This window comes from Erpetoichthys calabaricus, chromosome 14 (genome assembly GCF_900747795.2).
Source record: "Erpetoichthys calabaricus chromosome 14, fErpCal1.3, whole genome shotgun sequence".
In the NCBI taxonomy this organism is placed as follows: domain Eukaryota; kingdom Metazoa; phylum Chordata; class Cladistia; order Polypteriformes; family Polypteridae; genus Erpetoichthys; species Erpetoichthys calabaricus.
Window position 1 is genome coordinate 1,011,606 of NC_041407.2, and position 26,417 is coordinate 1,038,022.

General features: G+C 47.1%; 1 protein-coding gene across 12 annotated transcripts in view; it reads left to right on the forward strand.

Moving 5' to 3' along the window:
* The window catches only part of LOC114664291 (C-Jun-amino-terminal kinase-interacting protein 4-like), a 109,059-nt gene that overhangs the window by 40,700 nt on the left and 41,942 nt on the right, over window positions 1-26,417 (forward strand). For 3 of the 12 annotated variants that reach the window (XM_051918786.1, XM_028818335.2, XM_051918788.1), the window contains exons 3-7: window positions 2,967-3,037; window positions 10,791-10,885; window positions 16,657-16,810; window positions 21,648-21,728; window positions 22,563-22,773. In XM_051918786.1, the coding sequence (XP_051774746.1) occupies window positions 2,967-3,037; window positions 10,791-10,885; window positions 16,657-16,810; window positions 21,648-21,728; window positions 22,563-22,773 (612 nt within the window). Of the gene's footprint in view, window positions 1-2,966; window positions 3,038-10,790; window positions 10,886-13,192; window positions 13,603-16,656; window positions 16,811-21,647; window positions 21,729-22,562; window positions 22,774-26,417 lie in introns of those variants that run through there. The other 9 variants (XM_051918789.1, XM_028818339.2, XM_028818343.2 and 6 more) reach the window with 5 other exon arrangements.

Below are 26,417 nucleotides of genomic sequence, written 5' to 3' on the forward strand. Positions count from 1 at the left end.
GAGTTTGGTTTTTGTGAATGTCGGGGTGCCTCAGGGTCAGAGTGCATGGCATGAAATACTTGACTGAAGGGTGAAAAGGAGCTCGAAGGTCACCGACATGGCTAGCAGTGTCCCCCCATCATTGAAATAGAAGCACAGCCGAGACCCCTTTAAAGTGGGGTCCATGTGCACCATAGAAGGTTGTGCCATTAGAAATAGGGATTCCCAAAGTCTGGAAGGTGCTGACCATTGGCACTTGTGAGTGTGCGACTTGTGCCTACAGAGGTCTGTTTGCCAAGCTGAGCTTCTTGGTACTTGTAAGTGTCCCTTATTAAAGTTACATTTTTTATTTTTATATGTTGTTTTTCTAAGTAAATGGCATGTTCAAAATGCAAGCGATGGATAATTGTAAGCTTCCTTAACAGCATAGTTACCTGTGCTCGTTTCACGCGGGTACAGAGTACAAAACAAGAAAAGTCCGTCTTAACTTTACGTCACCCCCTTCACATGTGCCTTTAGCCTGGAGACGCCCAGCAGTCCGGTGACAGCTTTGGCACCAAGCACTGGCACGTCTGCTCACATGGCTTCAAGCGGGCTTGTTTTGTGGAGCAGGGCTCCCTCTGGTGGCTTCTGCAGTGATAACACGAAGTGGGCTTTGTGTGGAGTTGGCTCTTTTAGTATTGATATCGTCATCTGGAAAGAGTACAGCGCAGTTCTGGGACATCTTGGCTATTCGCTAAACAGACAACCTTCACAAACTCGATCGTCTCCTCCTGTTTGTCAAACTTCTTATTTTCAAGTCTCACCAACATGCCATTCGCTGGTGCCCTGATAAACATGAATCTAAAATGCAGAATGTTGTGCTTTAAGCTTTTTGAAAGTACATTTTCCTTTTTCTGCTTTGAGTTTTTGCTTCCTCATTGAGAAATGTAATTTTGTTAATATAAAGAGACATTTTCAAACTCCTTTTACACAATTCCAGATCACAGATGGCTCAGAAGCATCCTGGGTGAGAAACAACCCTTATGAGGTGCCAGTCCATCACGGTGCCCACTAATAACATACACTGCCTCACCAGGAGAGTTTACTTCATTAAACTACACATCTTTGGGAGGGAAAGCCAGGCAGACAGGGCATAGCATGCAAAGTCCACACAGATGGCAGCCTGGTGCTGGTTTTGAACTTGGCATGCTGGGTCCATATACACATACTGTATACACGCATTCATTCTCAGATCCTATTAATCCAGGCTGGCAGCCACATTGGGTGAAAGGCAAGAAATGTTTAAATTATGATGTTTAGATGGGTAATGAATGTTCACAAAAAATCACACACAGTATATACAGAGTGTGTGTGTGTATAAAATATATATTGTATATACACACGTGTGTATATGTAATTATTTATATATGTATGTATATTGTGTGTGTGTGTGTACATACTGTATGTGTATATATGAAATTGTGAAGAAGACTGAGAAAGGGATGGGGCAGAATTAGAAATGTTAAACAGGTGAAAGTCTCGAAAAATTGTGACTTCAATTAAATCCCTCATTTCGAGTAGCTTGAATTATCCGGTGGAGTCTCCATTTAATGTTTAGGAGGAAAAAGAAAATGAATAGGCACAACTAGTCGAGTTGATGTGTTAAAGTGTTGTCATACAGCTGCCAAGTGGCGTCTTGGGTGGCTCGAGGTCTGCCTTCTCCAGAAGCTTGGAAGCAGATGAATGGGAACTTCCTGTGTGGGTGCCAGTCCTCTAAGGGAGGAAACCGAACAGGCGAGGCTGGTAACATCAGGACTGGAAGTACAGTCAGAGTGTGTTCGCTTCAATTCTATACCTTCCATGTATTATTTATTTATATATTATTGTGTCTGTGATTAAAATGGTCAAGAGGTGACATGATCAAATTTGTTTAAAATTATCAAAGAAATGGTTCCAGTGTTTCCAGACCCTTACTTTAAAATGAGTTCAACAGGGACCTGGGGACACCGTTGTTAAGTTTAAATGTCACACCAACATTTGAATATTTTTCTTAACATAAAGAACCACAAACCCATGGAGTAAGTGACAAAGTGGTGTGGCAGAGAAGACTGAGGGGAAAGAAGCAACTGAATAGCAAGTGGTGGAGTTGTCGGGCTGAATGGCCTGCTCTCCTCAGTGTGTGTGTGTGTGTGTGTGTGTGTGTGTGTGTGTGTGTGTGTACAGTTAATATTTTTAAACACTGTATATAATGTCATAAACCGGTTTCTAAGATTTTTGACTTTGACTTCAGGTAGTTCTACCGAGTAATGGTGGAGAGTGTAGCTGCGATTTGAGGACTCGGGGCCTTCCTTGAACGAGTGTGGCCCTTCTCCTCTGGCCGTGCCCACCTTCTCCCTGCTCACTGGATGTTGTTTTTTTACTGTGTCACCCCGTTGTGTATAAAGCTTAGAGAGATGGTAGTGCCTAAAAATGACAGGAGGGCTGCTGGACGGTCAAGCGTGTCTGACGCCATGAAGAGTGTTGTGTGTTGATTAGCACATGAAGTCAGAAGTCCATTGGATTCTGCACACTATGAGGGCCCAATTAGCCCTGGTCCACACACCAATCCTGAGAGAGGCTCTGGACCCATCTGAGACCGTTATTTGGATTAAATGGGTTTGGAGAAGTTAGGTTGTGTTCTTAAATGTTGTGACATGTCTTTTAGTTCCGATTGGCTTCGTTGCCTTTCCATTCATACGCACTAACATGTGGGATCAGCAGTCACATTAACTTGCAGCTGTTTGGGGGTGTGGGGTACCAGAGGAACACCAGAGCAGATTCCACATGGACGACAACGGGGCACCAGGTCTGGGAGGTAGCAGCGCTCACAAGTGTGCCACTCTCCTTGTCTTTGTGTGTGTGTGTGAAATGTCAGGCTTCTATCTGCTTCACTCTGACGTGGACAGACGAGCAGACAGGCGCCTCTCGGTTGTTCAGGTTATGTCTAGCAATAACTCTCTTCTCAGTTAGCAGGTTAGAAGAGCGGGAGGCTGAACTGAAGAAGGAGTATAACGCTCTTCATCAGCGGCACACAGAGGTGAGTTTGGTTTTCTCCATTTTGAGCGTTAGATTTCTGAAGGTTTGCCAGTCACAGAGAGTACAGCAGTCATGTAAACCAGGGTCTCGGGGTTTGTACTTTTGGGAGGCTGCCATGGCCACTGGACTTGAAGTAGTTATTAAGAAGTCCCAGAGCAATGAGTTTATGATATCGGCAGAAAGTAGAAACCTCACACCTGTCTCTGCTCCCTCAGACTTCACGTTAAAGAGAATCCTTCTTGAGTAATCCATTAAATTAAAGCCTTAAATAAAATCCTACATACCATGGAGTGGCTTAATATGGCAGCCCTGCCCTGCCTCTAGTGCCAAGACCATAAACAAGAAGACAAACTGTGCAAATACTCAAAAGACAGTCAAATCAGTGCTTTAAATAAATAAAAAATAAAATAAAATAAAGCCGCCATTCTGATCTTAGTTTGACATCCATGACGTTAAGTGTGGGAAAAGGAGACCACCGAGCCGTAAGCAGCGGTCACATCCCTCACTAGCAGACATTTCACCTTTGATTGTCACATTGACTGCAGTTGAGCTCAGTCACTGGGGACAGATGGGGCCTACCCAGGATGCACTGCTTCAGAATTCCATTCTGCTTATTAAAAAGGAAAATAATTCAGTTCAAGTTTATTGTCCTTACGGGTAAAGTTTTTTATTTTCAGCACATTTTCTACAGAATGACTGAGGCATCACATTAAAAATGTGGCCAACCTAATACATAATAGTAATAATAGTGACATCCATCCATCCATTTCACAATCCGCTGAATCTGAACACAGGGGTCTGCTGGAGCCAATCCCAGCCAACACAGCGCACAAGGCAGGAACCAATCCCAGGCAGGGTGCCAACCCACCACAGCACACACACAAACACACCAAGCACACACTAGGGCCAATTTAGGATCGCCAATCCACCTAACCTGCATGTCTTTGGACTGTGGGAGGAAACCCACGCAGACACGGGGAGAACATGCAAACTCCACACAGGGAGAATCCGGGAACCGAACCCGGGTCTCCTAACTGCGAGGCAGCAGTGCTACCACTGTGCCACCGTGCTGCCCATTAATAGTGACATATGGTTCATAATATGTACTGTATAAAAAATAAAACCAACATAATAATAATAATTCTTTGCATTTATATAGCGCTTTTCTCACTACTCAAAGCGCTCAGCAATTGCAGGTTAAGGGCCTTGGTCAAGGGCCCAACAGAGCAGAGTCCCTATTGGCATTTACATGCAGACTTGGGCAACAGCTAACAAGATCAGCGACTGCTCGGCCGGCACGTTAAGCCTGTGGATGTTCATTAAAGTAAAACAAACGTCACGGACTGATAGTATGAGGGTGGACTGGAAAGATACAATAAAAGAACATGGAGCTCCTGGTGTGAGGGAGTGGGAATGCTTGGGAAGAATTCCATTCTTTAAGGAAGCAGCGTATTCTTAAGGAGAATGGCCGCTCCTCTGTCCCCGACCTGAAGCTGAGGCGCCATTGGCTTGTGCAGCAGGCCGTCACAGAGATGCTGACGCTTACAAACCCCCCATGTGACTGATTCAGACCAGGAGGAGTGGGCGACGGTTTCTCAGCGGTGATGTTAAAGGCAGACATCAAGTGATGGGAAGTGTTGTAGCATTAAAATTAAGGGGGCTATCACCTTTTCACCTGGGGTGTTGGACAACTTGGATTAAGCACGTTCCGGTTTTTAAAACTATGGTGTGTTCATTCAGGTCCCCTTTCTCAAAGATTGCATTTTGTTTGAAGGCCTGAGGCCATTCATTGTGTAAAATATGCAAAAAAAAAACGAAGGGCATTAGGAAGGGGGCAAACACATTTTCACATCACCTGTTCATTAAAGAACTCTGTCAGACCTGACTTTATTATTTTATAGCTCCCTTCCATGCAAGAACATCAGCAATGATTGTGTGTTTTCATTTCCAGAACGTTTCAAAACCCAAAGATCTGCTCATTGATTGTAGACGAAGCACAAACGTTACACTTTCAGTTTGAAAGACTTGACCCTCCTGCAGACAGAAGGGGGCGCTGCCGTTCCTTCCGGCTCCTGCACTTTGATTCAGTGTCTTCCAGCGTATTCCTAACTCCCAACAATCTCTGCTTCCCTGCTTTGTGACGGTGGGGCCTTGCGGGTGAACGGGGCTCCTTCTAAAATCGATTGTTAGCCGTTTAGGTCTTGTAACGTTACAGAACACACGCTTCATGCCAGTTGGCACTCTGGTGCTTCTTTATGCATTAGGCCGGCTTGGTGGTTTGTGCTGCTGCCTGAAGGCTCCAGCAGACAGAGGGAGAGGATGCCATCTTTGCTAATGGCTATGAGGCTCCACTGCAGGCGCGTTTTCTCCATGGCCGTGTCAGCTTCGCATCTCAAAGATGTGTAAATTAAGTTATGGTGACCAAATGTGGGTGGATGTGTGCCCTGTCACCAAATGGCCTCCTGTCCAGGATGGGCTTCTTCCCTGCTGCCTTATAATGCTGGAATAAGTGTAAGATCCAGCACTGGAGCAAGGAGATTTGAGATAGGGAATGAATGACAGGATGAAATGCTTTTGAACCATAGTAGGGTGCACATTGGAAAGAATAAAGCTAGAGAACGAGGCAGTCCTCATTGTCATGTCCTTGGAAGATTTCTATTGCACTATTTCTTGTGTTGTATTGAGGATTACTTGTGTTCTCTTCTGTGTATTGTATTGTCACCCACTACATACCTGGAAAGGGGTCTCTCATTTAACTGCCTTTCCGGATGTTTCTTCCGTTTTTTTTCTTGTCTTCTTAAGAGAGTCAAGGCTGCGGGGCTCTCAAGAAGCGGGGCCTGTTAAAGCCCATTGCGGCACTCCTTGTGTGATTCTGGGCAATATAAAAATAAAGTGTATTGTATTGCATTGTCCTCATTGTTCTCCTGGTGTGATCTGTGGTCCCAGTGCTTTGGGATGGGCTGACTAAGACCTCCCTGTCCACGTCAGCTTACCTTCAAAACACAAAAAAGTGCTAAAGAGGGGGTAGCTGTAATGTCTTACTGGAACTTGGATTACAAACAAAAGTGGAAGATTTGTCACATGAGGAACTGTTCAAGTGTGGCCTGATCTAAGAATTAAAGTTTAAAGGAAAACTCCACCCAAAAATCTATTTTTGTTCTTTCTTAAATGTTACTTACCCCGTGTAGTTTGTAGCGATGGCCCTGTTTTCATGGAGATTTCAAATAAAACAAAAGTTTGTGATACAATACAAGTCTATGGTGACCAATGTTGGACAACAGCAACCTGTCTAAAAATGTCCGTAAACACTTAAGTTACTCGTGTCGCATAATCTACATGTCAAGTCCACCAGTCGCACACTCACAGCATCCCAGACGCAGTTATTTATAATAAAATATTGTTAGACAGGCAGGCGGGCTGTGAACCTACCTAGACAGATAGATAGATAGATACTTTATTAATCCCAAGGGGAAATTCCCATACTCCAGTAGCAGCATACTGATAAAAAACAATATTAAATTAAAGAGTAATAAAAATGCAGGTAAAAACAGACAATAATTTTGTATAATGTTAACGTTTACCCCCCCGGGTGGAACTGAAGAGTCGCATAGTGTGGCGGAGGAATGATCTTCTCAGTCCATCAGTGGAGCAGGACGGTGACAGCAGTCTGTCACTGAAGCTGCTCCTCTGTCTGGAGATGATCCTGTTCAGTGGGTGCAGTGGATTCTCCATGATTGACAGGAGTCTGCTCAGCGCCTGTTGCTCGGCCACGGATGTCAGACTGTCCAGCTCCGTGCCTACAATAGAGCCTGCCTTCCTCACCAGTTTGTCCAGGCGTGAGGCGTCCCTCTTCTTTATGCTGCCTCCCCAGCACACCACCGCGTAGAAGAGGGCGCTCGCCACAACCGTCTGGTAGAACATCTGCAGCATCTTATTGCAGATGTTGAAGGACGCCAGCCTTCTAAGGAAGTATAGTCGGCTCTGTCCTCTCTTGTATTGCCAGTCCAATTTATCATCCAGCTGCACTCCCAGGTATTTATAGGTCTGCACCATCTGCACACAGTCACCTCTGATGATCACAGGGTCCAGGAGGGGCCTGGGCCTCCTAAAATCCACCACCAGCTCCTTGGTTTTGCTGGTGTTCAGGTGTAGGTGGTTTGAGTCGCACCTGCACGGGTGAATTGATATCTGAGACGCTTTCACAAGCCGAAACGTCTGAGGCGCATTCTCTTCTAACTTTTAGTCTTGTAGTCGTCTGTCGGGGAACCTTGTGCTGTCATTGTCACATGAGGTGCAGTGCTAGCCAATGAATAAGCTGCTACTGGGCGGGGCTTGAGAGCAGTGAATGAGGCGGGACTTCAGTTCAAACACGCGTTCCATTTTCGTTCGTTTCAGAAGTGGTTTAATTACCAATACTCCTGGGTATGACGTTAATCTGCATCCAGCCCTGCGTGTCGCCCCTCCAACATACAGGGGGAAAAAAAAAACCTGGGGGCTGGTGGCAAAATTGGCACTCCATACCAAACCACCCAGTGCTCCATTCCACCTGAAGTAGTGTGGTGCTGAGGTGTCACCTGTCACTTGGCTGCACTCTGGGATCCTGAGCTGGTTTGTCATGTGGTGGGGCGTGCCAATGTGCTGTATCAGTGTGGACTCCTGACCTCTCTCCCTCTCTCGCTTAGTAAAAATTGCAGTTTTTGGGAGGTTTTGAGCACACGACTGGATGACCTGACATGTGGACTATGTGACATGAGTAACGTGAGATTTTGTCATCTCCATTTTTTGATGGTGTTTGCTGTTGCCTGTCATCTTGCATTGTGTCATCTGTCATCTCTGTTCTGCATGAGCAGATGAGATTACCGACTTGTCTCAACCATCACTACAAGGGGCAAGTTGCATATAAAGTAAGGTGTCCTTTTTGGGTGGAGTATCCCTGAGCAGTTGTAAGACAGAGACTCAGTCGAAATGTTGTGGTGCCAACAGGGCCGCCCTGTTTACTCAGAAAGGGTTGAAACAAAAATAACAAGCGCAGCAATACAGCTAGCTAAAGTAAGGGTCCTGTGTCCGGTGGTCAGGCTTTAGGGAGAGAGCTCCGTCTCCTACATGAGACGCCTCCTTCTGGAAGTTTCCTGTGTTTACAGCCCATGGACTGAAGATAAGGTGGTGCTCACCTTAGACAAGCGTGGAAGGCTCCCCTCTGACGCACACGTGTGACATCCTTTAAGAAACAAATGATCACCTGATTGATCTGCTGTAAAGATTTCTGCTTGCGTAAATAATTAAATAAAATGACCGGCCGGTGACTTGCTGTCATTTAACTAAACACATTGTCAGCAGTGACAGTTGCAGGATGAGAAACGTGACGGATTGGTGTAATTTCAATGTCGACAAACAGAAATAGACCGTGAAATGGGTCTATCACAGTGCACAGAAATCCGTCGTCAAGAGTCGGGCTGTTTGGGAGGAGAGTTAAAACGGTCTCGTTGACCTCGTCTGGATGTGGTGCAAGCAGGCGCTTATTAATAGCGCGTCTCTGGGATGGTTGAAAAATGAGAAGCAGCAGAACGGGGTCATGAAGTTACATAACTGGACTTCTCAGAACGCTCAAGGCCAAGACGTCCGGATTTGTCCGTGTGTCTTATGTATGCTCAGTGGCGTGGGCTCTGTGACGGCATGCGTACAGAAGCAGGGGTCACGCCAAGGAACAGGCCGACCTGGAGGGCACAGCTTGTGGCTGCACATGGTGGGGTTAGGATCAGGTTGACGAATGCCAGCGCTGCTGTTTCTCGGGACCCTGCTGGTGACCTCCCTCGATTTCGTCTTAGCTTTATATGAGAGAGAGGGAAGGACCTTTAGACACAACACACATCATCCATCCATTATCCAACCCATTATATACTAACTACAGGGTCACGGGGGTCTGCCAGAGCCAGTCCCAGCCAACACAGGGCGCAAGGCAGGAAACAAACTCCGGGCAGGGCAACACACAACAGTGAAAGCAAAAAGTACACCGGCGCTGGAGTTCTGCCCACGTTAACCTTTTCTTTTTTGATTTGTCAGTGTTTCTTTGTGACTCTCCCTCGAAGGCCAGCGTCCCAGAGCCGTCTTTTCACTGCTGCAGATGTGACTGGAGTTTGGCGTGGATGGCCAACCAAGGACCTGCAGGGTGTCTGTTTCTCTCTTCCCATCCCATCCTCCTGGGCCGCCTTCTTTTTCGGTCTTGGTTAGTCTGGCTGTCCGTAGTGGACACTTCAGTTTGTTGTCCCCCAGAGGAGCCTTCATTTTACAAAACAACAATACACTGACATGTTTGTTAAGAAAGTGGTCTTGTTTGGGCCATTTTTCAGTCTGGGTGTCATATTTGTTAACCTTTTCTTCATTTTGTTGGCTTGGGTTTTGGGCCTGATCTCGGGGACAGCTGACATGCTCTGTTTGGGGAGAAAAAAATGCACCATGTCACTCTTGTCCCTGGTGACCGTGACGGCACTCTCATAGCCTTGACGCTTGTTGCTAGGTGGCACGTGGCAGGAACCCCACTGGGGAAATGGAAACCCAGGCAACCGGACCAGCAGTTAGGGTGGCGTCTTTGTCAGGTCGACCTTATTAATGTGCTGAGAGGTTTTAATGGTGAAATTGGCCAATCGCAGAGGGGCTTACAGAGCACCCCTAATTTGAGGAATCACTCCACTTTGTGCCTCACAATCCAGCCTTTGATTCCACCCATCTGTCCATTTCATTTTAGGTATTCACTGTAAGCCGCTGTTTGAAATATTTAGGCCAACCCATTTAGCATAATGTCACTCCATGGCAAATGAAAGTTACAAATCTCAGGAGACCAATTATTTTCAGACTGCGTCTTTGTTTCCTTCCATTTTTCATTTTTCCCCATTCCCTTGTTCATCTTTTCATTTCCGTTCATTGTAATGTTTGTAGTTTTGCCTCAGTCCCTTCCCAAACTTGTTTGGGGACTTCAGCTGTCACCTGCTATCTCTTGACGTACGTGGCCCTTCAGTGCCATTCCTCCGTGTACCTCTCTTCATTGACACTTCATCTCTCGAGCCCGCTCCCCTAAAGCCCACTTGTCGTGATTTTCGAGGCGCCTGTCTCACCTCCTCTCCAGTTTTATATTTGACTCTCTCAGCATGTCTCGTACGTCTTTAGTCCTCCTCGTGCGTCTCACACTTTTTCTTTTGTCGCGTCACGAATGCCAAACTGACCAATCGGATTGCTCAGAGGGATGGACTTGCAGACCATAGCGTTTTATTATATAGTTGATCGCCATCAAAAGTAGAAGAGCTGACAGAGAGACCATGAAGGACGCTGACGATGTCAGAGAGGCGCCCACTTGCTCTGTCCTTCCCCGATGCATCAGCCACCAAGGTGTGCCACACCGTCACAGATTCAGACTATCATCACATTACCTCTTATATTAGGAAACTGCCTTAAAATTTACGTGGGCAAACCCCCGGGCTATGGCACAAATTCAGACCTCGACTGGCTGACAGCTCAGATGAGTTCAGACGTCAGGACCGCAGTTTACGTCCCACTTTTTTATGAGAACTGGCCATTCAGCTCATCATTGTGAAGGCAGGGACATCGTCCAGTTGAGATGTGAAGGCCACCACATGGCTGCTATGCTACTCGGTTCCACACCTTTCTAATGCTTGTGTGGAGTTGACCCCACGATCTCCAGTTGACTTTGTGTCTGTTTTCTTTTTTAAATTCTATTTTTATTTATCTTGTGGTTTCTGCAGATGATTCACAACTATATGGAGCACCTGGAGCGCACCAAACTTCAGCAGCTGACGGGGACAGATCTGCTGGAATCGGGAACGCTTGGCCGGGTTCGGTAAGTGCTCAGGACTGCACCAGGCCGGCATCAGAAAGTGTGCTCACCACTTTTTCCCCCATAATGCCATGGTCTGTGTTATCAGGGACATCAGGTGTGGTAGTCGTGTATGCTGGTAGGTCAGGAGAGTTAGCCAAGCTGATCATTTCATTTCCAGTGAGTTGATGGCACTGGTTTAGATGTGCTGCCTGTTCTCCTCCTGTTTTTGTGAATGTCATGGATAGAAATGTAGTAGTTGTTGCTGCTCAGGGTCATGCAGTTATTTGGTGTGGGGATTGAACTGGCAGGCCTTTGACAGTAAGCCACATTATAAAAACTATGAACGGTGCCCACTGTACCACACGGACACGCATACTCAGCATGACATAACTGGCAGTCTCACCACAACAGAAACCCTCCGGTTAGCCTGGCTCAGTCCCAGGCCACCTCAGGGGCTCGTGATGATGTGACTTAAACTTTCAAGGACTGGGCATTTTCAGTGGAGTCATAGGAGGCGAGGACGGGCTGGCATCCGGACTTAGAGTGGATGGCATTCCCTTACTATAGGGATGGACAGTGGCAGACTGTCTCCAGGTGACAAGTGCTCCCCCAGTAGTGGCTGCCCCCTTCTGGTGGAGCTCCCATTTGGACACCCAGGGGCTGCATGAGAGTTGTAGTACCTACAGGCAGCCACTGGAGGGAGATGAGGACTTCTCTGTCCTGTTGAGGTTCTTCCTGACCTGGAAGTGCTTCCTGGGTGATTTCCAGGACTGGCTTGGAAATCTGCTCCTCCACCCCAGCCAGGCAAGTCCCAGTCCATCATGAAGGGGCACAAAGCCCACCTGAAGAGGTGTGGAGAATATAAAAGAAGGGGACACTGTGGTCTATCAGACTGCAGTGCAATGTGAAGAAAGAGTCTGGCAAAGGTACTTGTGTGAAGAGTAATGCAGTGCCCCCGTACATGCCACACAAGTTTGGGTGTTTTGTGTGTCTCTTTATGTTAGCCTTAGACCTTAGTTACAAAAGAGGCATGAAGGCCTGGGTCCTGTCTGATTTGTGCGAAGTAAGTGAGTTCAGAAGGTCCTTCCACAGCCATTCAGCCATCCAAACTGGGCCCATTTACAGTAGCTGGGCGACGTCTGTGTCAAGATGGGGGGTTTTGGGGCATGCGGTGTCCACACGTGGCATAGTTGAACCTGGAGTTGAACTCGGTGGGGTGTGTGTATATATATATATATATATATATATATATATATATACACACACACACACACGTAGTATATATAATGCTATGCAAAATTTGGTGTCATGGTGGCTTTTCAGTAACCATGTGATCTTTGCATACCGTTGTGATTCAAGCCATAAAATATATCAAAAGGGGGTGCAGACCCCAAAAAACCCCAAGCCGGCCCAGCACTTGACGCAGGTCTGACTCCCGAGGGTAAGCTTCACCAACAGTGGCAGGCAAGCCCCAAACTTAAGTGACAGGCTGTCCAGGCCCAAAATGGGGCTTTAATAGCTTAGAGAACGTCACCAAAATGTCAGCATCTCCTCCATATTTTTCTGGGGCTGGCCTGTACCCCAGTTATATCGTTAGGTGACCCTGCTGCTGCTTTAGGCTCCACATGCAGGAGACGGGGCAGATAACAGAGAACAACAGTACGAAACAGCAGACTAAAACAAACAATGAGCTGAATACACCGCATATGAACAAACCAAGATCAGACTTAACAACATCATACAGACAAAAAAATGAAACTAAAGTCAGGGCAATAACCCCGGCTGAAACCTAACGGGTACAAACTGCCACCTGGTGGCCCAAAAGGGCGGCCGAGCACTTTCATTAAGTGTTCAATTGCGGGTGTGTGCGTGTCTCTCTGACTGCCAAAGAGCTCTGAAGTGTGGTGTTCAAATCCACACCGTTGAGCGTCTCTCCTCGAACGTTGGCATGGATTCCCGGTTTCTTCAAGGGAACAGCATAGAGTGGGTTTCATCCCGAAATTTAGTTGGTGTTCCAACCTGGGAGTGCTGGGTACCCGTGTGTGTGAATTGTATGATTGAGTCAGTCACAGATACAGGATGAGAGCGCAGAAACTGCACACAAGTGGTCGACAAACCCGAGACCCCCAGTTAACTGAGGAGTCCTCCTCCCATTTACTACAGCAGTGTATCATCGTTCTTGTATAGCGCCTCCACTCCCCAAGCTCACAAACGGGCGCAGGACTTCCTCGTGGCGATGCGGGGTCGCGTAGAGTTGAAGTCAGCGCCCTCCCCTCCCAGTGGACTCGAGTGTCAGTGAAGAGCTGCAGCGCAGACCACCGTCAGCACGAGAAGTGTTCGCGGCTCGCCGAGTGGGAGTCTAAATATTTAATTAGCTCTCTTTGTGAGAGCTCGGGGGAGTGATGTCAGCGCTCAGTCGCTCTCGCTGCTGGGCTCGGCTGCGCGGCTGCTGCTGCTGCTGCTGATGGCATTGTTTCTCAGCGAGCTCGGATACACCCACATCGCCGGCGTCGTCGTCGTCCCAGCAGAGTATCCCTTCTCTTTCCCGGCGCAGCATCACAATGCCAGGGCAGAGCCATGAGTCCCGGCTGCATGCTGCTCTTTGTGTTTGGCTTTGTTGGCGGGGCGGTGGTCATTAATTCTGCCATCCTGGTGTCGCTCTCCGTCCTGCTGCTCGTGCACTACTCGGTGTCGACTGGCCTGCCGGCGCTGACGCAGAACCTGCCGAGGATAATCAGGTACCCGTGTGCTTCTCTGCTCTCGCTGTTGGCATTAGCGCTTCCCCTCCCCCGCCATGCCGGCTTCGCTCCCCTCAATTCCGTCCTCCCCTGCCTATTGCTGACCCAATCCCCCCCCCCGCTGCTTTTAAAGCGATGGACTGAACGGATTATTTTCTGCTTAGCCGGTGCTCTGTTTATTTTGAGCCTCCTGGCCGAGCGTCTGCTGCCATCTCCACTTGAACTTTTAAAGCAGCTGCCGGTTGGGCTTTGGGCCGTCCAGATGAAGCCTTGTGAGGCCTGGCAGTGCTGACCCCCGGGGGTGCGCCTCATGTTTAGTTGAACCACTTGGGTAGCCCGAGCTGCATGTTAATGAGACGCGGTAAATAAAGACATGGCCGCGCCGGGCACCCTGCTGCTGTGCCTCAGTCTACAGCTCATCCTCGTTTTGCTGAAAATGGCCTGATTTACTTGGGCAAGGGGCAGGGCGGCCTACACTTGTGCTTCTGTTTATTGTGAATCTGAATTTTCTGTAAGATGCTACCTTGTGGCTTTTTTGCACAACTCATTTACCATGTGCTTTGGACCGAAGTGTCCGCTAAAGAAAGTCGCGCGTCTCCTGGCATGCTTGTTGTCATTTTGCCAGCTCCCATGCTCGATATTAATAGCAGCGGATAATTTTCACACATAAACGCCCAGCCTCATTTGGCTTTTGGCTCAGCACTTCCAGGTTTCCGGCCGTGGCTGCTTCAACTTGAGGGAGGACAGCGTTTTCGGCGTGGACTGCTGAGCCCAGGTCACCAGTAGTCGGGTCCCGTTATGTCAGCCATTTGTGAAGGAAACTTGGGGGGCACACACAGAGTTCTGAGAGGCTGAACAAAGCAGGGGCAATGCAACACTTTAATAGCATACGTCCCTTAAAGGGACAACGCGGGACCACTAAGGGATGGAGTGTTATTGTAGGCACCCATGTTAGAAAAAGAGATGTTGTTTAGGTGGAAGTGTGCTGTGGACCCCCAGGCCACTAGAGGGCAGATAACAGAATGAGGCCAGAGGTTGGCATAGTGTGTCCACTAGCTAGAAGGGGGTGTTTCAGTTGCAGAAGCACATGGCACAGTACACTCCTATTAACTGCTAGGGGGCAGCAAACTCTGGGTCTGCCCCTTTTGATAAAGGAATGGACAGTCGAGTGACTGACTGACAGATGTGAAGATCTGGACACGCTGGGGGTTAAGGGGCGACTAGCCTGCTATTCTTGGGGCAAAAATGGAGCAATCGCCAATCCTGGCCAAGAGCCTGGGGCTTATACAGTAGTGACCTCTCCTGGTGGGGTTTAAAGCCACCTCTTTGCCAGAGTCAGCAGTCTGAATTGGGCAAGGGGCTCCGCCAGGGTTAGGAAGTAGATAGATGTGGCACAAAGGAAGTGGGCTAGCAACCCTGCCAAGCAAATGGATACACGTGTGCCCTATGTTGGCATATGTTTGTTTCTGTTGGGTTGGTGCTTTGTTGTGTGTGTGTGTCGTATATATGAAGTTCATATGTGTAGCTGTATATACTGTGTGTTGTAAAATGATTACAAATGCAAGAAAATCGGTGTTGGGGTCCCGAGGGATCTCCCATTTAGCTGAGTTGTCCAAAGGAGGAAATGAAAAGAAAGCACCAACGTGCTCCATCCATCCATCCATCCATCCTAAAGGTTTGGTGCAATGCCATCAAAAATGAGCTTTCAGAAGCAAGTTGGTCCGACTGAGAATGCCGACTTCCGGCAGAGGTCTCGTGTAGGTACTGTTGAGATGAGGTGGGACCTCGGCGGTCTTTTCATGGCTTCTCTTCTGCCACTTCGGCTAAGTAGATGCAACAGAAGTTGGCGGCTGTGTCTCGCTCTTTTTCTTTCCCGTATTCACCCAGTATAAGTCCACTCCGTAAGTGTTTGACAATATGTACGTATAAAGTGCGCATGCGTGTGTGTGTGTGTGTAGAATAGGTATACTGTATGTGTGTGAATAGATATACGGTTGATATCTGTACATAAATTGTGTGTATATATGTATGCAGTACAGTGTGTGTGTATATTTGTGTATGTGTGTTTTTCGTTCTCAAAAGTAATATTGATTCCAGAATTTTCCATATACAGTTTTCCTACTTTATTCCCAGTGGCAGTGCCAGTGGTCCAGTCTTGATGAGTCAGGCGGGGGTCCAGGTAGTGTGTGCCCCGCAGCCGCATGAAGCCGGTCTCTTTCAGGAGTGCTGTGCCCTGATTGGTTTGCTTTATCCGTTGTTGATGGGCTCCCTCAAACCTCACACTGTGACTAAACTGCCAAGTCAGCAAGTCACTTCATTTTGCTTGACTGCCCAGACTGCCACACGTCACGTGATGGCACCACACGGCTCAGTGTCGGAGAAGAGTGTATTCTGGAAGTTGGCGGAGGCCTCCACCTTTCCTTGCGAGGCTGACTGGATGTTTAATTGTGGTCCTTAGTAAATAAGCCACAGACTGAGGTTACTACTTTGAGAGGAAACCGGAGTGGCACAAAATAACCCAAAAATCTCAAACCCACTTCATCCTGTGCAGGGTTACAAGGTGTGGAGCCTGTCCTGGCAGCAGTGAGAGCAAGGCAGGAAACAGACCTGACGTAGCATCGTAGAGCCTTGGTGACACATCCTTATTGACACTGGAGTACCAGGAGGAATGCCAGCATAGTCATGGGGAGAACATGCAAACTGCGCATGGACACTGCGTGGGTGTGGGATTTAAACCACTGACTCTGGAGCCATGAGAAGCCCCTTGATACTTGGCAATCTGTGTAGCGTTCTCCTGTCAGTGATATAGAGTGGCCACCTGGAGCCGGAGCTGAATGGGGGTCCACAGGACTGGGGGGCAGCTGCCTTACCAAGTGTGCCCCGAGCGATCGGCTTATTGTTAATAATTGTGCTTGATAGTGAAACAACGTAATCGTTGCCTTTGTAGTTCATCTGGTTACATGTGAGCAGATGGTGGTCAAAATGGATGGATTTGTCTCTGCGCGTTAACTAACGCTCTGTCATGTCGTCTTGGTTTTTTTTGTCTGCCCGCAGGAAGGATCGGCCGCTTTCCTTGGGGATTTTTCCCCTGACTAGCGGAGACCCCCTCCTCACACCTGATGCTCAGCGGGATGGAGTCGAGACCCCTGGGACAGAACACTGGCGATTCAATGACCTGAGCCACCCACGCTCCAATACAAGTCTCAAGGTATGGGGGGGGGGGGGGGGTGATATTTCAGTTAAATAAATGTCATTACTTGTAGCACACCATTCACACAGTGACATTATGGCAGCAAGGTGCCATGGTAGTTAACACTGCTGTCACACAGCTCCAATGACCTGGATGAAGTGAGTGGCTTGGGCACTTTGTGCTCAGTGAAGGCCCTCCTTGTACCCACTTAGGTGTTCTCTGAAAGTCATGCAGCGTAGGTTAACTGGTCTGCTAGGAGTGTGTGCCCTCAGTGTCCGGGGCGCCCTCTCCTTAAACCTGATGCCAACTGGGATGAGTCCTGGCAAAAAGGACACAGAGGTCAGGGTCCTATGAGAAAGAGAAAGGAGCACTTGGCAATATTTTTAAAGCTGCCAGGATAGGCACTTGGTCCCTCTGTGACCTAGCAATGAATTAAGCGGCTTAGGGAATGTACTGTATGTGTGTGTGTGTACCGTATATATGACCAAAGGAGCATGGTGGTGAGCTAGTGGCTAACTTGCTTGACTACAAGCCACAAGGTGATCAATTCAGTCCCCATCTGTGACTCATAAGTGACACTGACTAAGATGCTTGATCTGCCACGTGTCGTTAGAAGGTCTACAAAGTGTATTCCAGTGGTGAACGTGCTCGGCTATTGCATACCACCTCTTACTGGGCAACCCTCAGCAGGTCATCAGCCTGAGCTCACAGCATTCTAAAACCCAAACCGCAGCCTGAAATGAATAATGGAAGGCCACACTTCTACTGGCAGTGGGTGGTGACAGGTGGCGTTTCAAAAATTCAATTACATGTTCCTGTCGTATAATTCACCCACATCAAAAATAATGCCAAGGCTGCCTAAAGCACTAAATGAGGTGGGGAGTTAATTAGAAGACCATCCCAGAGAAGACCAAACATGACAATTAACAGAAATAAAAGAGAAGCTTTCTGCCTCCTTGGGCCTACTACCGTGTGTGTTGAACCCGTCTACCCCGTCAGGTGGCTCATCCATTTGCTTGTTTACTGGCTTCTAGAGGACCACCAAGGTCTCGTTTTCTTGCTCTCATCTCCCCCCGACCACTTCCTCCTCCCAGTAAGCCACCCAGTGTGTAATCATAAGGGACTCCAAAATGTCTCCCAGTTTAAGAAGGCAGTGTAGCCCCCTAGTGGCCAGATATATACATTTGGCTTATGCCAAACACACAGCCAGCACATCTCACTTCTTTATTTACTTGACATGAACGCACATCATTCATTGTCTTACAGCCGAGCCGAGTCACCACTTTGGGACCTCAGGTGACACTATCAGGTGACATTGCCCAAGTATTGCCGATGTGTTAATAAGCACACCACCAGCCAGGGACCTTGCCTGTTGAAAACAGAACAAATACTCTTGTGGCATTGGTACAAATGGCAATGCAGCTCAGTCCCATGATCACGTATGCCAGAGTGATCGTGCCAGTCAGTACATGTTTAAGAATTGCCTTCAGACTTCTGCAGACATTTCTTCTGTAGAATTAAAGCGTCCTGCCTGCAGTGTACGAGTCTGAGGGAACACAGTCAAGGCCCAGAGCCTCTGATATTCACCCAGTTTTGAGTTTGTGACTGTGCCAGGGCAGAGCATAACTGTGATGGGTCTCCCCGCTCCCTCTCATATGGGGTGGTGCAGTGTGGTTCATTTTTCCATTCCCTGTCCACCGTGCCTTTTTATTTTAAGCACTGAACTCTCGGGAGAGGTCACCCCTTGGGACCAAGAGCTGCTGCCACCATGGTGACGGTGCTTTGATGAAGACGTTAGGCACAAGAATAGGCCAAGGACATGAGCAAAATTACCAGACATTCAACTGATTTATATGTGTAGACGGGCAAACCACAGGACCTTCCTCACTGCTGTCCTCATATAGGAGATGGAAATGGAAGGACCCCTGGGCCTGTATGAGTGTCGGTGCCCTGTAGGGCTGGACTGAGTGCAGAGGTTGACGAAGAAGAGTAATCCATACTCGGTAATCAGTCCCTTTCAATATGACACAGCCACAAACACCTCCTAGCCAATCACGTGACTGTCGCTCAGCCCATACAGCAAATGCCCAAGACGTTTGACTTGAGTTGATCTTTGATGCCAGATGTAGTGGACCATCCCTCTTATGGCCACACTATGCTGCTTTTCAAATGGGTAACGGGCACCTTGAGACACGTCGCAGCAACCCAAGCTGAATGTGACAGTGACCTCAGTTTTCTCCAACTCCCCAACGCAGTTCCCAGATCCCCATCTGAAAAAAGAGGACCACGGAGAAGAAATCTGCAGGAACTGAAAGAAGTGGTCAGCAGTGGCCAAACCTATCAAGGAACGCTTCGGGCACCTTGTGCAGTCCATGCCTCAATTTAAAGTCAGGCTGATATGGAGACCAAAGCAGGCCCTAACCCAGACGGGCACCTAGAATGTGTGTAAATTTCACTTGTATGTGACATTTGGTGAAATTATGTTCCTTAAGTCGGGGAGAAGTTTGCCTAAAGAGATTAGCATCATGGCCTCAGCCAGATTGTTGAAACCTGGGAGTTTGTAATGGCTCACATCTGTGTCTCATGCTCTCTGTATGGATTGTCTTGTCAATTGTGTTTCTGTCCAAAGTTATGAACATCCCTGCAAACTATTGGTGGTGGTTCATTGCTTTTAATGCCAATATTGAAACACGTGTATTTGTTATAATGTTTTGGGAAATTGAACAAAGTTTTGTAATATTTGCTTTAATCTCAACAACAGCATCTAAGAGTGTAGCTTGCATAAGGAACCTCAAAGGAGATGTTCACCCTTTATGGCATCAAGGCTTATTCTACCACTCACCTGGGCCTGTACTGTATCAGTACGGAAATGTCACTGTGCCAACTGCTTGGATTTTTAATAGTGGTGGTGTTTTGTTTTTGTATGAAATAGACCCCCAAAAAAACACAGCAAAAAGGTATGCAGGCCTTGAAATACGCTAAACCAGGTGGATAGCGCTTTGAGTACTGAGAAAAGCGCTATATAAATGTAATATTATTATTATCAGTCCTCCAAGATCAGGAAGCCCACAGCAGGCCTCACTCCAGGCAGTCAGAGCCCAAACTCAAAAGGCAGGCTCCAGTCTGCACATTGCCAAAATGGAGCTGTTCAGAAATATCACAGAAACACCCCTTAAGAGGAGAGGATTACTGTAAACCCCTGATGTTCAGGACCGAACCTGAAAAGACATTCTACTGTATACATTTCAGGAATTGAATCAGTCAAGAAGAGTAATAACAAAACAGGAGAGGCAGGGGACAAACAGAGCACAAAGAATAGTCGAAAAAGGGCAGAGCTAAAAATGAGAAATCCAAATCCTTCGTCATTGTTGTAATGGCGCATCACTGTACGTGTCTTTTGTTATTTTGGAGTTGTTTAGCATAAAGAATCTGTCTATGGAGATTTCCCACAGTTTTAAACTATTTTGTCAAAGTTTAAATTTGAATTGTTTCACTTGTCCCGTTCTTTGTTTACATGTCACGATAGCTGTGTCATGTGACTGTGATCATACAAATATGGCATCACTTCTATGCTTTGGGATGCCTCGGTTGGATAAATGAACAAAAACCTTAGCGTAGTCAAGTTTCTAAGCGGGTAGGTCAAGTGCTAGGTACCGTTTTGGTTTTTAAAACTCCCTACGTGCCCTGGACTTTCGATTCTCTGGTTCACCCGTGTCTCTCGTGTCCCTCGTTAGCTTGGCCTCCCTGACTTATATTGGCTTTGACGCCTTTTCTGTCCCTCACTACGTTTAGCTGTAAATTTGCACCTCCTGGTTATCTGTTGTCTTCTCACTCCATAATCAAAACCCAGACAACTCCCAAAGGTACTCACAAATATTCAATGGCGGTCTGGAGGGCCTGAATCAATAGGCCAAGGGGGGTCCTTAGTCTTAATGGGTGCATAACTAAACATTACCAAAATGACATAATAATGGAAATGTATACAAAACATAACAAAAAGCCTAATTCAATCAGTAGGATCACAACACATGGTGAGGCCCTGCCTAAAATATGAAACGAGTGTCCTCAAAGGCACCAGACCTCTCCCAGATGTAACTGGGCACGCATTTCAAATAGTAAATATGTTAAGGGGTGGCATGGCGGAGTCCTAGTTTGCGTTGCTGCCTTGCTGATCAGGCGCTGTGCCCACTCGTCATCTCCATGGGGTTTGCATGTCAGTGTGAGATTTCAGTTTTTGATTTTTGATAAATTTTCAAATAGTTCTCTTTTCACTTTTTCACTCTGTGGCATTGAGTTTAGCTTGACAAGGGAAAAAAATGAGCTTAGGCGTTTTTAGCACAAGGCTGTGAAACGTGAAGGGCTCTGAAGACTTTGTGAATCCGCAGTAAGTCGAGGGATGCTAGGATGGTGTGCTCTGAGATGACTATTCAGATGGGACTGGCCTGGTTGTGGCCCGTCTGTTTACTTCTTCACTTCCCACCAATCAACACGAAGATCAGGAAATAAGACTTGCGAACAGGACAGTGGTGGCACACACCATGAACCACTCGGTGGCAATGTGTGCCCCCTTTGAACTTGCACTGTGGTTGAACAGTTTCGTTGGTTTCAAGAGTGGACGCCTCAATGACCTCTGAGTCGATGCCTGTGGTGACCCACCGAGTAATCAGCGTTGCTTTGATGGGATTGTGCTCGGCCCCCCGTGAACATCTCGTTTTGTCTGTTAGGATGTTGTATTTCTGTTTTATTATCAATGTCACCATAAATAGAAGGTGTGCTGCTGTTCAACCAACTCATGTTCCATTTGCTTTGTCGAGATGCACCTCACAATGTGCTTCATTTTAATTCTCTCCCCAAGGAGTTGGAGACTGACGATGTGCAAAAGATTGGTAAGAGTTCACAGGAGGCTTGGGGACATTCGATGGCTGCCAACTGCCAGGTAGTTGAAGTCCCGAAGTGCGGAGCTGAAGTCCGTCGTCAGCTGCCCGCCCGTGCTGTGGCCTCTAGTTGTCGCTTGTGTTTTTCAGCAGCTTTGTGTTTCACAAGCCCATAATACACGGTGTGATATCATGCATGCCACCAATTTTAATGGGTGTTGGGCTGGGCTGAGGTGGGGTTACTGGTTTTGGTCACGTGACTTGCTGCATGTACCGCTTTCCAGTTTGCCAGAGCTGTCAATGAGGCTTGGGCAATGACCCAGAAAAAGGGTCCAAAATGATGAAAGCGGTTTCTGTTTTATCCCGTTGGCCTGCAGCCCCACAGGACGTGCGGGTTTGTGATTTGCATGCAGTGTGTGGCCCACGAGTTGCATGAGACGTCACTCACAGTGTGTGGTGGGCTTCTGTATCGAAGTAGATCCTAACCACTAACATAGGGGTGTGTCGTCTGTGTTTTTTAACATCAGTAGTTGTGACCGAGGTGCTTAGTAAACGAGATTCATCGTGAGTGGACATTTCAGTGTGCTGTCACAACACAAAGGAGGTGTGCATTGTGCCCGTCTCACTCTTCTGCCCAAGTGCCATCATGTGATTTGTTCATTTTTTGCTGTCGTGTACTGTCATTGTGCACATCGTTTTTTCGTATGTGTATGGAAAGTGTGACTGATTTGATTCGGACTTCTCTGTGGGGTTTTATTTTTTTAAAGAAGACGCAGTGAGGGGCGTAGTAAGTGTGCTGTATGTCGGGAAAGGGACACGGGGGGATTCTCGTCTCTCTCTGTCCCTCTACGTTTTACCGTGTGTGTGTCTGAATGCTCCTTTGTGCTCTGTTTTAGGATGAGCTCTCAGATATCAGCCAAGGTGGCTCCAAGTCTGTCACGCCGATGTCAACGGCCGCATCGGACGTGGCAATGCCTTCTGTTGACACGCCCCTACGGGAGGAAGCTGAGGGATTGTCTAAGAATCTCAACACAGCGAGCAGAAAACCAGACAGCAGCAAGAACATCGAAGTTCAAGTAGCCCCAGGTACTAGGACAGTCTCCATTGGTAAGTTGTGGGGCTGCTGGGATCCATGGCGTCTGTCTTCTTTACAGGGAAATGTGTTTACCAAAGGGGCTCGTTGCACTTGTGGATGTGTGGGGTCACTCAGCTGGCCCTGTGCTGGTACCCCAAATCCCACATTGCACCAAACTTCATTAAAATACGGCATCAATAATGGTGTGTTGAATTGGCGTCAGTGGTTTTAGAAAATAAAGACCTGCTTCTCGGCAGGCACCGTCTCCCTGAACTTACGTAGCCATTTTTACTGTTTGTCTTCAGTGCCATGTGTTGGCAGTTTATTAGGCACACCACCCTAGTAACATGTTGCGCCTCTTTTGGCTCTTAGGTGGCATCCAATGATGTGGCACTGTCACGAGATGCTACCTCTGCCAGAAATTGTGCCTTGCTAGGTTTGTCCTGGTCAACTGTACTTGTGAAGCAGAAGCAGCAAGGAGTGACAACTGCTCAGCCACAAAGTAGTAGACCTCTGTCATAGGAACAAACACGAGACATCAAAAAGGTTTGGGGCAGCCACCCATATATTATGCCCTGGCTGCAAGTGGGTAATTTGTTTGTGAGTTGTTCACAGGGCAGAGTCCAAAACAGAACTGACTTAAGGCTGTTAAAGATGGCGGCTTTAAAGGTCGAGACAGGGAGTGATGTCATTGTGACCAGACCCGGAAGTGACGTCCTCATGGGCGCCAGAAACGGAAAGTGACGTCATCATTGGCGCCAGAACCGTGCGAGATTTCCCTTGGATGGTCTGCAGAGGATTGAGAGAGAAAGTCAGTGCACCTTGCCACCCCCTGGTCTGGCGTGGAACGCCCATTATTCAGGCCCTTTAACTGCCTCCCAATCGCACGTGTGTGACACCACACACACACACTCACGGAGCGGGGCTGTTGAGCGTTGAGCTGAGTACATTCAGTCTGACCAGCAAATCTGTAAGATGCTGGATGTTAGGACATTCAGAAATGATGGCCTCGTGCAGGCGCTGCAAACCGCTCCTTTCCACCACATTCCAGTGAGTTCAGTAGGCCTGAGATTTGGGGACTGTGATGCCTAGACACTTCACTGTCATGTTCCTGTTACAATACAGTGGAAGTGTGTATAACCCGTAGCCAGGAGGTGGTGACCTTGGTTAGCAATAATACTCAGCTGTGACTTGCTGATCAGATGTTCCTCATTGGGTATTACAGTCCTAAAGTGTGGCCCACACCATCACGCTGCCACCCCTGTCAACACCAAGCAGGATGCTCAGATTACATTCTGATCCCTCCAACTGCGTGATGGCAAAGAATCTGACCTGCCACCAAGTTGTTGTCCACTCCTTAACAATTCTGCTTCTGGCCCCCCAGAGACGTGCTTTATACTTTCTTGTTTTTCACTGACAGCAGTGGCAGGGTTTTCTGGTGGTGTCGCCAATTCAAGACAAAGTTTAATAAAGGGTGTACTCTGAGATGAGGGGATTGGCCTGGTTGTGGCCCATCTGTTTGCTTTGACACTTCTCATCATTAACACTAGAATTACCAGAACCTACAAAAAAACTCGTAGATCCGTCCCACCTTAAATCGCTTTGCACCTCTCCATCAGAGTCTTTTGTCCTGTAAATGTGTCGATAAGCGGCCTGCTATCACATTCCCCACCGCTGCACAGTTTTCTCAGCTCAAGTCTGTTTACCTGCGTGTCAGTTGCTTAGAGGTGTGCAGAGTGAGAAGTCAAGCAAAATGACACCTTTTATGAATAGTATCTCGTTATTTGGAACACATGCATTTCATGTGTGTTCTGTGTCTACAACGATCTATATAAACACATCGTTAAAAACATCTGCCATCGCTGTACTTTGTATATAAGAGCCAGATCGAATGTTACTTATTTACCTTTATTTATTTACTTACTTACTGCAGCATAAAGTCACAAGTAGACTGCAGAGCCTTCCGTGTACATATACAAAGTACAGCGATAGCAAAAGTGCGAAGTGCATTCTTGCTCCGATGTAGAACTGTCGTCATCATCTGAGTTCACCTCTGTTATAGCGCATCTTTATGTGAAATCAGTGTCAATTTAGGGGGCAGGTGGGATAATGAATGCAACTGAGAGAATAAAACTGAATAAAAAAACAAAGCTAACCTTTACAAGTATCATACATTTACACTGGCTGTTACAGACTAAAATCAAATGTATGTTTTAATTCTAAAATAGTAAGAATAAGAGCAGCTCACTTCTCAAAACGGACTTGTCCGGGGTCGAACCCGTGAAGTTTTGATTACCAGTCAACAGTTGATACCGTTCCGCCCCCGAAGCAGTTGTAGCAAATGTGTGTCAATGTCACACCCTAACGCGGGTTCTTTTTCTGCAGTTATATTTTTGAATAAAAGCGCACTTGTTCTGTTATATTTGTACCTTTTCTGAAAGTGTTTTTATTTGATATTTGGAATTCAGGCTTAACACATTAAACACTTCATGTCTACATTTTGTCAATTATTACAAAAACATGAAAAACGTTTCTGTTTTAACGATGTGTTTACTGTACATAGATTGTTGTAGACAAGGAACACACATGAAATGCATGTGTTCCAAATAATGATCTAGTATTTATAAAAGGTGTCATTTTGCTTGACTTCTCACTTTATACAACTCCAAACAACTGACACGCAGGTAAACAGACTTGAGCTGAGAAAACTGTGTGGTGGTAGGGGGATGTGATAGCATGCTGCTTGCTGCTTATCGACACATTTACAGGACAAAAGATGCTGATGGAGAGGTGCAAAGCAATTTATGGTGGGATGGATCTACGAGTTTTTTCATAGGCTCTAGTAATTCTAGTGTTAACCTTTGACCCCTCTGATTCACAAGCTGATCTTCTCCACAGTTTTGCCTACCAGTGGTAGTTTTCTTACTTTTCTCAAAATTCTTGGTAAACCCTTGGTTGTGCATGAAAACTCATGGTGACAATAGTTTTGGGTATCATGCCATGTTCAGCGTCACTCGTGTTGTCCATTCTGATTTCCAATTGAACACTAGGTGCCTGATTTAAACCGCACACGGCTGGTTCATGCCTGCTGAAACTGAGAATTTGTGGGAATATGGGTGGTGGTGGTGGTGGGTTTGTTCTGTCCTTCGTCTTCAACTCTGATTCTGTGTGCCCCTTCATTTGGTCATCTTATCTGCTGCCAGTTTCTTTTCCTGATTTCCGAGTGACCACAATAGCAGAGTTAGTTTTACTCCGACTGTGGATCTGTGTTTGTGGCTTTGAAGATCAGTCCAGTTTGTCTCCATCCATATGCTGCCCTGTTGACTAAGAGTTGGCTTCATTTCATCTCCTGCTCTTATCCTGCCTCAAATCTCACTGCACACGCTTCTTTTACAAGTACTCACTCCTGTCTCAAGTGACCACTGAGATATTTTTTCTTCTGTAAGCAGCAGATCCAAAAATGGTTTGGGGTTTCGGCACAGGCGCTGGTCACAGTGAAGTGCTTTTCTTTAAATTGTAGGATGGCTGCAATTCTTGTGTTTCTAAATATTAATGTTGTGTGCGGTCACAAAAGAGTCTTCCTAACAATAGAAGATAACACCTGAATGGGGTCAGATGGTCTACTGGTTGTGAACATACCTTCTGTATCATAGCCCCCGTCAAGTGGCCGCCCAAT